Here is a 13823-nt window from a genome sequence, read left to right as displayed (position 1 = left end):
CCGTCATTTTTCAATTTATTTGCCCTACATTCGCTTTCAATTCATTAAAAAGTGTTGGGCTTTGATACTGTCACAGAAGATTTACTGTAGTGCACGACAAATGATATGTTTGCAACTAAAGCAACTGTTTAAATTGAATTCAATTAGATTCAGTTTATTTATATGCCGTCAATCTACAACACATTCTGTTTCAGGGAACTTATCGAACAATACAAACAGATTCCAAGTAAAGTATACACATTACAAATTGTTAAAAAGTGTTCTCTCCGAGGAAACCCAGCAGATTGCATCAACTCACTGATTAGAAGAGGTGTGGTTTGAAGATGTCCTTTAAGTATTTTTGCTCTTGCAATGAACAGAAACATGCACGTCTTGTCTAATTGTATTTGAAAGATTGGTGCCAGCTTTTTCTTGAAAAAATATATATTTTCAATGATTTACATTGGCAGCCAGAATATTCTGTTGACAAAGAGAAATTAATAGAAAAATACGTGTGCTTATTAGCAAAGTACATGGGTCGTAAATAGCACAGACATGTCTAAAGATCCATGAATAACCTGATACTCCTCACTCCTCTCCAGATGCAGTTTAAAGTATTTTTATTCTGTTAACCCTAGGCCACTAATTCACACTATGTGCTTTATGAAGCTGCTATTGAGGGCAAAGACTAACACTTATCTTGGGTAATTAGAAAATAAGGCCTAGTCAACAGTAAAAAAAAAGATAGTTTATGGAGACATATTTCCTGTAATTGTTTATTCAAGAGCTGATCTCAGTGTGAAGTCTTTTATCTGGCATTGTCCAAAGCAGGGTGTGATAAATTGTTTGATGAGCAAATTATGCTGTTGTTCCTAAAACAGACATGTTAGGTATAGTGTTACCCACTCCATCAGGGCGAGAGGTTAATGAAATGCTCTTCCACATGCTGATTTCCTGCACTCCACTCCTGAGTGATAAGTAGCTAACCAGCGAAGCCTGTAATTACAATCCTAAAGAAACCGGTCTGATCTGTATATAAATCTCACCATCCAATTACAAGATGTAATAATTCTGCACTCAGGCTGGTAATGAGGTCTAATACCAGTGCATGTGATAATCCCCTCTGGATGTAGGCTTGATCAGATGTTGGCTTTGTAATTAGACTGGCAGAAAATCATTATTTCGTGTTCGGAAAAAAAAATGAGGTTGCTGGGAAGTTAATTTTCTCCCGATTCTCTGAAGCATAGACAAGAATTTAATGATTTAATCACAATTGTTAGCTATTTTGCAATCAATTTGTAATGATTGTGTCACAACAGAGGCTTTCAGAAAGAAAAGTCTGTAAAGGCTGAAAGGTGTCATTGATATGGCATTACTATATCAAGTGATCTATGCATTATAATTCTCATTGTTTTGGAGACCAAACAGTTTATTTATAAATTTGAGTATTATTTGTTATTGTTCTTTTCTTCCATCTTTTGTATGTATTATATTTTATAGATTAAAGCCAGCAATAAATGGACAGCTAAACATGATTGTTCAACAAGCATGACGTTTATATTGAGGCACATTTTTTGTCTTGAGACAGAACAAACATTTTCTTTCAAAAATAATATAGAAATCAATATGTATAAAGAGCTGTATGAAACAGAGGCATTGATGCAGTAGCTGAATCAATGACTCTCCTTTCAAAAATGTCTCTGACTTATTCTTGAAATAGTGCATCTGTTTGGAAATGGGGCTGCACAGTGGCGCAGTTGGTAGAGCTGTTGCCTTGCAGCAAGAATGTTCTGGGTTCGATTCCCGACCCCGGTCTTTCTGCATGGAGTTTGCATGTTCTCCCTGTGCATGCGTGGGTTTTCTCCGGGTACTCCGGTTTCCTCCCACAGTCCAAAAACATGACTGTCAGGTTAATTGGTCTGTCTAAATTGCCCCTAGGTGTGAGTGTGTGTGTGTGGACACACAACCATGTGTGCATGGTTGTGTGTCCTGTGTGTCTCTGTGTTGCCCTGTGACAGACTGGCGACCTGTCCAGGGTGTACCCCGCCTCTCGCCCGGCACGCCAGCTGGAGATAGGCACCAGCAACCCTCCCGACCCCACTGAGGGACAAGGGTGAAAGAAAATGGATGGATGGATGGATGTTTGGAAATGACAGCAGTCTAGCACTGGAGAAAATCTAGTTGCTAATTTCCTAAATATAAAAAATATTTCCCTCCATCCCTCCACCCATTATCTACACACACTTGTCCTTACAGGACTGTGAGGAGTGCAGGTGCCTATTTGCAGGAGTAATCTGGCGAGAGGTGGGGTACAACCTAGACAGGCTTCCAGTCCATCACAGGGCAACATAGAGATAGACAGGACAAACTACCATGCACGCACACACACTCACACCAAAGGCAAACTTTAATGAGGCCTATAAACCTAGCAGTCACACAGATAGACTTAGATTGTGGGATGAAACCGGAGTACCTGGAGAGAACCCTGACCTCCACAGGGATAACATGCACACTCCATGCAGGAAGACCACAGGATATGATTTGGATCTTTTTGGACCTTCTTGCTGGAAGGCAACAGTGATATCAGCTAAGCCACTGTGCAGCCTAAAAGAAAAAAAAAATTGAAATAGATAAAGCATGGGACTCGATGTGGAATTTGCATGTTTTTCCCATGCCTAGTCCAGTTAATAAATATGCAAGTTGTTTTTATTTGTAATTCTGCATATTTGGCTGCTATTTGTGTCATTATGTAGACCCTGTGCTAAGACTGATAACCAGGCCACTTGCCCATTAGGCACAAATTTTCCATGCAACCTGAATAGATGGATTGGAATTGAATAAATGGATGCTGAAATACTTCATTGTGGGACATCTGCGGGTTATTGTAACGTGCATTTGGATCTTAAGGTCAGCAAAATTCTTAGATCAAGTCATAACACAAATATATTAAAAAGCAAACGGAATTTGTGACAGCTATGGATTTCATATTATGTCATAACTTAAATTTTAATGTAGAGTAAAGGTGGTTAAGAAACTTTTTTTAAATTTTAATATACATTGAAGGTAGTTACTTATTAATTAATTTGGTTTATTTATTAATTTTATTAATTGTTAAAACAGTAATGTTTTAGGAACATTATTATTTTATTTAAATATTGCAACTTTGATGTGACGTCAGCTACACTCGTTGTATTAGTCATTCGATTGGTTACCAAGACGACCTGCCAGGGCGCTGGTGGGGATTGATTGTGAGATGCGTGGGGGAGGGGCAAGATACAGGGAGAAAGAAGAGACGTTTTTGCGTGGATTGCGAGCGAAAAAAGGCGAGTGACAAACCCGGAAGAAGGGAAGACAAACACATGTGGAGTACGACACTCGGAAAACGTTAGAGGAGCACGGGGGCGGCTGGGATAGAAGAGAGAGGAGACCTACATGAAGCTAAGCTAAGCTAAACTAGCTGGCAATTTCAGCGCACTCAATGTTTTCCTCTGCAAGAGGTGAAAGCCACGGGGATGGAAAGAGGAGACATGGCGGTGAGCTAAAGCTACAGTAAGCTAGCGGAGGGCAGATTTCAACGCACTCAACATTTCCCTCTGTGACTTTCAGCACTGTCGTGTTTTCATTTGGTGACTTTCAACCCACTCATTGTTTATGGGAAATTTCAACGCTCTCGATGTTTTCTCCAAAAAGGCCTGCAAGTGTTTTTCAACCCTTTGGAGGTGTCGTGAGTACAAATTGTGTTTATTATAAGTAGTTATAAAAATGGACATTCCAGTTGTGCCTTTGTTAATGGGATAGAGGGATACTATAATTATAATTTGGGGCCTGCTACCAGGGGCGGATCTAGAAAAATATTTATGGAGTGGCAAGAGGGGGGCAGGGATTTTTTCAGGGGTGGCAGTATATAACACACACAAAATATTGTTTTAACTTGCATTGTTTAAATGAGCTTCATGTAGCACCGAGGCTTAAATATAATTTCTTAATGTAGTATAGTTAATTATTTTTACGTCTTTCATACTCCTGCTAATTGATATATATTACTGGACTGGACAGCGCCTATTGGTCGCTATGTGATTCATTGTGTCCAGAAAACCATTTTATCCCAATACAGGACAAGGAGAAATCTGTCACGAAAATATTAGTAGCGCCATCATTTGTTATTGGATATATCTATTAAATACGACTTATATTGGTCAATCATTTTATTTTAAATATCCTGTAGGGGCCGTAGTTTAACGACTGTTATAAATATCACCACGATTAGCTCAGTTTTTGTCGCTTGTTTTTAGGAATTGCAGCGGCTGCAGTGCGCCACAATAAAGCTGATAAACAGGTGAAGAACCAAACTACACACAACCACTTCTGATTGTTTGCCAAGCCAAACATCCAATAAAAGTTCCACCAAGCCACTACTAAGGCACTCGGGTTATGTTTCTAGACACAGGCAAAACGAGGTTCAATGTCCAAACTTATTGATTGTTCTTGGTGATTTATTTTCCTCTTTCACCAAACAATTACAGAGATCAAACTCTCATTTGTTCTCATGCTACCACTCTTGCTCTGGTAAAAACTATCGGCCCCAAACCCAAATGCCTGCTGGTCCTTCACCAGGCCCCTACACTTATAGAAAGTGGACTGGCCCACATTACTTCCTGTCTAAATTTAGAAAATAAATAAGAAAAATAATAAAATAAATAAAATCAACAATTATCAACCTACAAATAAACTCTGTAAATAATACAAAAAATAAAAATTTAAGAATAAAGTAAAAAAATTCAAATGGATAAAGAAATAAAGAAAAAGTAGCTCCAACAACTTCTATTTCGCCTTCTCTTGCTCTATTTGTCCGTATTACACACGACCCGTTGGCATAGCAACCGCCAAAACAGCTCAACGAGCAGATAGAGCAGAGATTACCGATCAGGGGAAGCAGCACCAAAAAGCAAACATTTCCCACACAAAAAAGTAGCATAAACACTACAACAGAACATCCAGTTTGTTACATTATGTTGTCGGGCTTAATGTCTATATTGTGATTATTAATAAGTTTTCGCCTGAGCACAGCGGCGAAAACTGCTGTGCTCAGTTGTTTATATCAACAGTAGAGCAGTTGATTTAGGGGGCGTTTACACGACAACGATCCAACAAAAACGGCACTTTTGTTCCGTTTTTGTTGGATCGTTTACACGATAACGTTCTGATTACGATCTGTGTTTACACAGTAACGGTACACATCGAAAACGTGTAATGCTCTCGCTGCGCCTAGTTGGAGCTAGGTTCTTTGAAACTTTGAAAATGCGCATGTGTTTAAAAAAAAGTTGTACTTGAAGGCATGTGGATTTCCGTGAGAGAACACGCATTGTGTGTGTCTGATTAGGGCGCATGCAGTTGGAAAAAGTGGGATAACTTTGCCGAAAAACCTTGTTTGAGCTTTCACGGTGTCTGTAGCGGCCCGGACTGGAAGCTGTTTATTGTTTTTACCTTGGAATGGCCAACAGTCTGTTATTCCTATATCAATTTGATAAAATAGGAGTTCCCGCACGTCCCATATCCGTGTCCTCTGTTACCTTTTTCAGCAGTTAAAACAGTTTTATCCGTCGCTAACAAGTCGTAACCTGTTTTTCCGAGCCGCCTTCAAACGCAACATGAACGCTGAGACGCTTGCGCTGGGTTTACACCTGTGAGGCAGCGAAGGAGACCTGATGCTGCTGCGCAGGTGTGTGTTAGAATCATGGCAGCAAACCAGCAAAACGTAAATAACTGCACAGTTTTGCCCCCGAACTAACCGACTGAGTTGAGTAAAGCTGTTGGATGCAGGTGATGATAGCTAAAAGATGACTAGCTAATATCAACACAGCACGTTAAGCTTGTTAACAAGTAGCCTGTAGGCTACTGATGTTGTTGTCTATGTTCAGCTACGTAGATTCATTTTGTCCCCCCAAAATAAGTCGGTGCCCCTCCTGTTAAACTCGTCTGGAGCTGGGGCTGGTCCGTAGTTCTCTAGATAAGAGCGCTGAACAAGCAGCCGTGTATTTTGCCACCTGGGCGGTGCGGAGCGGTGAAGAGACGCTGAGGGAACCGAATCTGATGGGGAAACAGTAACACCAGCATTGTGAGTAGTTTCTTCTTCTTCTGTGGATTGTAGGAAGCAGCTATGTTTTGCGTCATACTATGCATGAGCTGGTCTGGAACCCGTTTTCAATCTGTGCCGTTGTTAGAGAAAACATTCGGTGGTTTCGTGTAAATGCACACTACAAACGCAACAAAACTCTTCCGTTTTCCCCCGAAATCGTTGTCGTGTAAACGGGGCCTAAACAACTGCTCTACTGATGACATGGTGGGCGGGTTGTTTAGTACTAACGGAACCAAAACACACCGAACTGCGCAGCACATGCTAAGGTTATCAAAGTCAATAGCAGGCCAGCAACAGTTAGGCTAGTATAACTGACCCACTGCTCCCTTGTTTAATCTTTTCTTTAAATTAAAGCGTTTTCCTCACCTGTTAAATCTGAAGCCCTTATTACCATTATCTATGGTTGAATTAACTGCTAAACATTGCCTCCATTGTTCTGATTCTTTGCGTTATTGTAGTATTTTCTTGTCCACCGATATTTCTGACTCAATGGACAGCAATGGCGCATGTGTGACTTACGATAAATCACGTAATGTCCAGTCCAGTAACGTATAGACATGTATATATCCATCAATGCTGCTGGCGCTCTGTCCTTTTATCGCACTTTTCCGCTTCTTAGCAGTGGGTGTAAGGTTACATTGTGTTGCATTCAGTGTTGTCGGAAAAAAGTTTTATGCGCTTAATGTCCGATTTGCCATAACTATTTATTCATTGTCGCTAGCTGGGGTGGCAACAGGGGTGGCAAGGCTATCGTTTGGGGTGGCAACTGCCACCACATGCCACCCCAGTAGATCCGCTCCTGCCTGCTACAGTAGAGCATAGGAGAGCATTGACATGCCTTACAAAGCAAGGCTTTTCAATGACATCATGCAATGCATGGAAGGTACCTCTTAAGCCTCAAAATAACTGCCGCATCCTTTCACCATTACTGCGGCCCATACAGTTGTGTGCACCACCACTATATCTCAAAACATGTGGCTGGATCTATTACTTCTGTTGGCATTTTGAGTAACCATGGCGACGTAATTAGCGGGGCGAAAAAACGAGCCAAATTCAAATCAAAACAAATTCTGACACTGTTTTATGTCAGTTGGCTCAAGAGAGAGATAGAAGCTGTGTCCGAATTCAGGGTCTGCATCCTTTGAAGGACTGGTCTACGTAGGACGGGTCCTTCGAAGACAGGGAATAAACAAAGACCGGAAGAAAAATATCTGTGGATTCGGACAGGTCTAGCCTTCACCAAAGTCCTGCCCCCACTTCAGCATAACTCATGTTGCCAAGCAATCGTGATGGCGTGAAGCAGAGAGGAAAAAAAAAAAACGGAGCCGAAGTTTGTTTTTCAGTCATGTATTATTGATTTCTATATTATTCTTCATCTTTATCTATTTATAGATATAAATCTATCTATCTAACTTTGCTGAAACACCTTGTGTGAGCTTTCACTGTGTCCATAGTGGGCCCGGTGGCATGTGCGGGCATTGGGGGACATTGCCCGCCCACAGAGCCAACCGTGCCTCCTTCAAACGCAACATAAACGCTGAGACTCTCGCGCTGGGCTTACATCTGTGCGGGAGTGAAATAGACCTGCTGTGCAGCTCTGCAGCATCATGGCAGCAAACCAGCAAAATGCAAATGACTTTGCACAGTTTTTCCCCCAAACTAGCCAACTGAGTTGAGTAAAGCTATTGGATACAGGTAATGATAGGTAAACAATGACTAGCTATTATCAATACAGCACAGCACCTTAAGCTTGTTAACAAGTAGCCTGTAGGCTACTGATGTCGTTGTCTATGTTCAGCTACATAGATTAATTTTGCCCCCCCCCAAAATAGGTTGATGCCCCCGCTGCCACCTTGGCGGAACACTTACTACAGAAAAGTGTATTTGTTGAATGCATTGAATGTTTGTTTTATAATATATTTACCACCAATGGTAAATATATTATAAAACATATATGGTCTATGACAAAAGACATAGACCATATGTCTTTTGCAGTTGGTGCAAAATTTACCAACTGCACAATTCTTTAGTAAGTAGTGCAAGATAAATAGTGTTTCAAAAGAGCAGAAGAAATCTTGTTTTTTGAACAATAATCCGTTGCTAAGAGATGAGCACCAAGTGCCACAAAGTATAAATCAAATTTTTACTTTTGTATTGAATGTCTGTTTTATAATACATACACCACAAATGAAGTAAGATAAGCGGTATTTCAAAAGAGCAGAATAAATCTTATGTTTTTTTGAACAATAACAATATTTGTTGTTAATCTGTTGCTAAGAGATGATCGCGTTTTCTGGTAACCAAGTGCCTCAAAGTCAACATCTGATTTTTACTTTTGCAAAATTTACAAACTGTAAATTTCTTGTCTAAGACTGTGTTCACACTGCAACCTGAAATGACTCAATTCCGTTTTTTTTTCTTTTTCTTTTGACGTAATGCAACCTGTATCCGATCTTTTCATGACCGTCTGAACAGCACAGGTCGGATTATTTTCGAATGTGATCCATATCTGTCTGATACGTATCCGATTCAAATGCGACCTAACGTTCAGGTCGCATTCATCCGAACTGAACGTCACTGATTCTCAACAAATCTCACTATGATAGCGCAGATAAGCAGGAAGAAAAACAACAACCATGATGGACTATATGAGGATTAAGTTAATATGTTGCTCCGGCCGGACAACTACTTCAAATATGGAAGCTAAGCGCCACTGTTAAGCAACCATGTTTACTTCCACAAACACTGAGCACTTCTTTTTATGACAGTTGGTAGAACACCAAGAACGCTGATGCTATTGCGCCCCCTACTGTGCATGCGGGACACTTTCAGATTGTTTGCCTGTTCACCATGCTTACAGGTTGCATATGTTTGGCAGTGTGAACAGCCCCAGCAAAAAAATCAGATCTGAGAAGAAAATCAGAATTGTGTCACTTAAGGCTGCAGTGTGAATGCAATCTATGCAGATGAACAGTATTTCAAAAGACCTTATGTTTTATAAACAGTAATTAATTTGGTGTTGAGAGAGAGAAGTTTATTTGGGGTTTAGTTACTCTTAAAGTCTAAATGTTCTACTGTTTTCTACTGCATTTTGGAATGTAAACATTTGAACAACTTTAGAAAATTATCCAGTCTGTCTGTTGTAAACAGTTCATAGTTCAGATTAAAATGAAATATCAGTCCTTTGTCAAACAATTTATCAAGAAGGTTGGCAAGAGAATTAACAGCCTCTGGTTGAGCATTATAAAGTTTGAACTTTTAAAAAAACCTTAGACTTGTTTCATATTAAAATATTTTAATTTGTTGAAGGACTGAAGACAAAAGCAGTTTACATTCAGGTAAGATATTACCTAATTATTCTTGGTCTATTTCATTATGTTCCTCAGTTATCATTGGATTAGTGACCAACTGATCAAGTTAGGGGTCTCTTTTTTTTCTTTCTTTCTTTTCTTTTAAATTCCTCTGTTGCGAAAATATTTTGGTCAAGCTTTGTTGTACTCTGGCTAGCCGGGGTAAATAAAACCTGCACATATGTCTGTTGTCTAAACAAACATGCTTCAGTGACATAAACTTAAATTTGAGATTTGTGTTTGCTTATTGTCTTGCGGTTAGTTTGGAAGACATAATTTTTAACGAACTTGTCATCTGGATGAATGAAGCAGGCTACTTTGTGAGGAATATTTCACACACCATTTATAAGAGAAAAAGTGAAAATGTTGAAGCAGTAAAAATACATACGGGTTTACCTGCACCTACACAGCAGACTGAAGTCGAATGAGCTGACTTCTAATTTCTCTGTGGCGTTATTAAAAAAATATTCAGTTAAATTTGTATTATAAGGGAGAAACATGACATAGGATACCATACAAGTTGGTATTCTGATTCAAATTTCTAACACTATTCTTTGTCTCTCCATGTGGCTCTAATATTACCTACTTTTTGTGTACTGTATATTTTGATTTAGTAAACTATTGTGTATTTCCAGGGCTGTAGATGCTTGAAGATGAAAACACCTAAACACCTAAATGTTCATATACTGTGATGTTTCTGTTCACTGTTTTCAATGAAGGCTTAAAAACACCTCTAAATGTTTTCCACTGAGAATGCACCTTCTTCTGCAGTTTCATGCTGTGTTTGATTGGAATACCATCCCTTCGATCATTTTGAAGTTATTTAATTTATTGGAACATTCACTATGTATTAGATTTAGGGATTCCTCTGGGGATCTACTTGGCTCATCTCTCCCTTATTCTCCCAAGTATTGGTGCTGAATACTTTATTGATAGGGAATAGATTGCATTCAGCTGAGCCAATTTCTACAATTGATACTGTTTGAAGTTTCCCCCAAAAGACCAAGCTTTCAAAGACTGCCTACTGTTTTCATCAATTATGTTAAAGAAAATCTTGGTTGCAGCAGAAGTTTGTTGCAGCAACCTGCTCGGATTAAATAGTTTTAAACCATTCTTTGTGGAATCAAAAACATACAACAATAAAGGTAAAGTATCAGAATCTAAGTCTGATTTATTTATTTTTTAAATAAAAAAGTCAAGCATTTAGGTGTAGTACACTATTATAACTAATGATTTACTATAATATGAACTTTAAGTTGCGTATGAAAACTCAATTAAAAAAGAAAAATCTTCGATGGTTTTACGGAGAAATATATTGGTAGATACTTTGCAGTTTTCTTAAAGGAAAGAAAGATAAGGTCATGGTTATATCTCTTGAAAGATGTTACTGTTCAACATTTTGCAAGTAGGGGTAGAGCTTAGCCTGGTTTTAAGGCTTGCTTTTATTGTAGTTACCTAGCCATATGCCTTCAGTTTTCCCTTCTTCCCTGCTGAAGGCTCCTCGGAGATGCTTGGCTGCAGCTTTGGGCCACTGGGCCTTTGGACCTCTGGGTCTTCCACTTCTGTTCACTGGATAGAGAAAGTGGGAGCTGCTTTACCCAGGCCTGCCCATTCTCAGCCTTAGCCCTTCTCTACACATACCCCCACCTGCTCAATACCACAGAAAGGCTTTCAAGTGGTCTTTGAAAGGGAAAAAAATCAGAAAGAGGAGAAATCAGAGACTGTGTTCTTCCAGATGCTCAGTTGCATGGCAGAAGCCTCTCGTTCCCATGACACCGATCTCCTGGACTCTACCCTGCTCTTAAGTTATTTTTACTCAATTTCACTTTTTTCCTCCAGTTTCTTCTCATGACTTGCTCTTTCTCATTTTGGATATATGATCAGGACTGTTGCCTCATTTATCTGTTTTTTTTAGATAATCCTGAATTTCAAGACTACGATTAAAGAAATGATGAATAAGGCTACATTCACACAGGTCTTCATGCTCATTTTCCATTTTTCATTGAAATTTGATTTTTAAATGTGTGTTAATGGCTTATGACTCACAGTAACACGTGTGCAGAATAATGGCAGTAATATTTAATATCTCCATTTACGGATCGATTTTAAAGTTGTTAAGCATAAACGCCATTGGAATTACTTTGCAATCATACTATTCAGGGAGGGTCAAATTTTGTGTCCCAGAGATTAAGCTGACTGACTTTCTCTGAGATGCACAAATTACATATTAATTTCTGAGTCTAACTGTTGCTTGGCAGCAATCAACCAGGGGTTGGAAGAAAAGTTCTCTTCTTGGGGGAGTCTTTTGGTAGGAGTTAGTCAACCAGTGACATACAGACTGCTGGTAACTGTGAGGACTACCTCACCGTCACAGTCAGATACGAGTTATCTTGACGAAAAAAAGTCTATTATGAAGATCTTACAAGATTCACAAATATAAAAAAACAGTAATAAATTACATGAGCCTTAGAAGCTACAACTGATGTTAATTCCACATTCAGTTTATCACCTTAAAATAGTTCTGTAGGTTACATTTGCTTCAATACATATGTACTTGAAAAAGGGTTAATAACTTTTCATCTTCAATTTAAATGTTGCATGCTTTTTTTCAGTAATTATTTTCAATACCTTTTTTTGCAGCGCTCTGTATGTTACATTAAATTTGACATACTTGAGTATAGATGACATTGTATAAGACCATGTGAGAATGTTCACTGTCAGATCTTATTTCTGTCCTTTCGTAGCTGAGACCCACACACTGTATTTGGAATCTCTATGATTTGAAAACATAAGCCCTAGGCTTTTTCATTCCATGCAGCCTCTGAACTCCCCTCTCATACTCTGTGATACAGACACACAATAAAGTTTCTCCCTGTAGCTTTCCTCTTATCTGACTGCTTTAAAACTGTCTTGGAGAAAGAATCCAGGGTTGGGGTTTGAAGTAATCTTATTCTATTCATTCCGCCATGAAATGTATGCCTACGTTGTGACAAGAGTGAAACTAATTAAAGACTTGTACATGGAAGATAATACAGTTGTAGTGATTACTTTGTACCCGGCACTAGGGGTTGTGTTTCTACAGTGTAAATGTACAGTAAGGATTGTTTTGCCCAATTGCAGTACTCCTTTACAACCCTGCAAAGTCCTGTAATTATAGCTTATGGAAAGGACACTACGGCATAAGCTACTGTGAATAAAAAGTACAGAAATATTGACTTTAAAGTTTAAAGAGAAAACAAGTATAGAGACTTCAGCGCCTAACTATGTACATTTTGGCTAAAGTCTGCATTACTGCTGTTTAGACCAATTCTGCTGCCTGATGAGCTCCAAGGTCTCAAAGTAAAGCTGTTTCTCTGAATTCTAAGGATTGACAAGAGACAGGAAATCTTCCTGTTTGTTTTCTTTTCAGATTCTTTTGAGTTTCCATATGTAAGAAGTGTGTAGTAAGACATCTGTGAAACAATCTGGTGGAAAATGCAGGAGTGAGTCAACTGAAGGTCATTCCTATATGCACAGTCATAAAGATATGCTTACAGTACACACAGTCATTTTCTCCATTAGTGGTCCCCACTTTACTATGGGGGATATGCCAGAGATTGGGTGGCATATGCTGTAGCCGCTGGCATCTTCATGACAGAGCACTTACCATAGAGACAGTCGGCCAATGCTTGGTTAGAGGCCAGCCAGAGGCTGTGTCCTGAGGCAATGCTGGTGGGTTAAGATGGACAGCAGGATGGTGATTGCCTCTCCAACTTACCTAATGTTCCTTTATCGACCTAAAAGCATTTTAGACAGCACAGGGAATACATCATAAAGGACGTATGTCTTTCTGTGTTCACGCTGCAGAACCTTAAGCTGGTACTTCTTTCTGTATTTTAACCTTACAAAAATGCGTGCTGTAAAAGTGCATTGGAAATAAAAGAAAAACATGAATTTGCAAACAGGTTTAAACCTTTCATTTAGTTTTATTGTTTTTAACTTGAGCGGCAGATAGAACATGTATTAATGACGTATGTATTTTTGTTTGTCCAAACCGGTATCAAGTTTATAATTATATACATATGCACAATGTTTAACTAAAAACCATTAAATTAGTGCAGGATGGTGGATGGTGGTTCTGTGGTTACCATTCCATAGTTGCAAAGATGTGCATCAGTATCCTGCTATGTACTATGTTCACTCCAAAGAGATTGAACTAAATCTGGTGTTAGCTACCTTGGACTTAGAGATGGATCTTACTCTGTTCTTGTTAGTGACACTGAGTGGGCAACATTCCACAGTCTGGGAGATATATAATAAGTGTGTCTGATTTTTAGTTGGGCAGTTTCAAGACAAGTTGGTGTGGGGCTGTCTTCATT

General features: G+C 39.1%; 1 protein-coding gene across 5 annotated transcripts in view; it reads left to right on the top strand.

The window, feature by feature from the left end:
- The first annotated feature begins 3172 nt into the window (after positions 1–3172).
- LOC103462665 (uncharacterized) overlaps positions 3173–13823 on the top strand; it is a 127441-nt gene continuing 116790 nt past the window's right edge. For 3 of the 5 annotated variants that reach the window (XR_014086982.1, XR_014086984.1, XM_081605406.1), the window contains exons 1-2: positions 3174–3512; positions 3586–3703. Coding sequence is in view for 1 of the 5 variants with exons in the window: in XM_081605406.1 (XP_081461532.1) it covers positions 3458–3512; positions 3586–3703 (173 nt within the window). In the remaining 4 variants the exon portion in view is untranslated. Of the gene's footprint in view, positions 3513–3585; positions 3704–13823 lie in introns of all 5 variants that reach the window. The other 2 variants (XR_014086980.1, XR_014086981.1) reach the window with 2 other exon arrangements.

This window comes from Poecilia reticulata, chromosome 3, assembly GCF_904066995.2.
Source record: "Poecilia reticulata chromosome 3, P_reticulata-male-v2, whole genome shotgun sequence".
Taxonomy (NCBI): Eukaryota; Metazoa; Chordata; class Actinopteri; order Cyprinodontiformes; family Poeciliidae; genus Poecilia; species Poecilia reticulata.
Note: the sequence above shows the minus strand (reverse complement) of the source record. Positions and strands in the feature narration are given on the sequence as shown.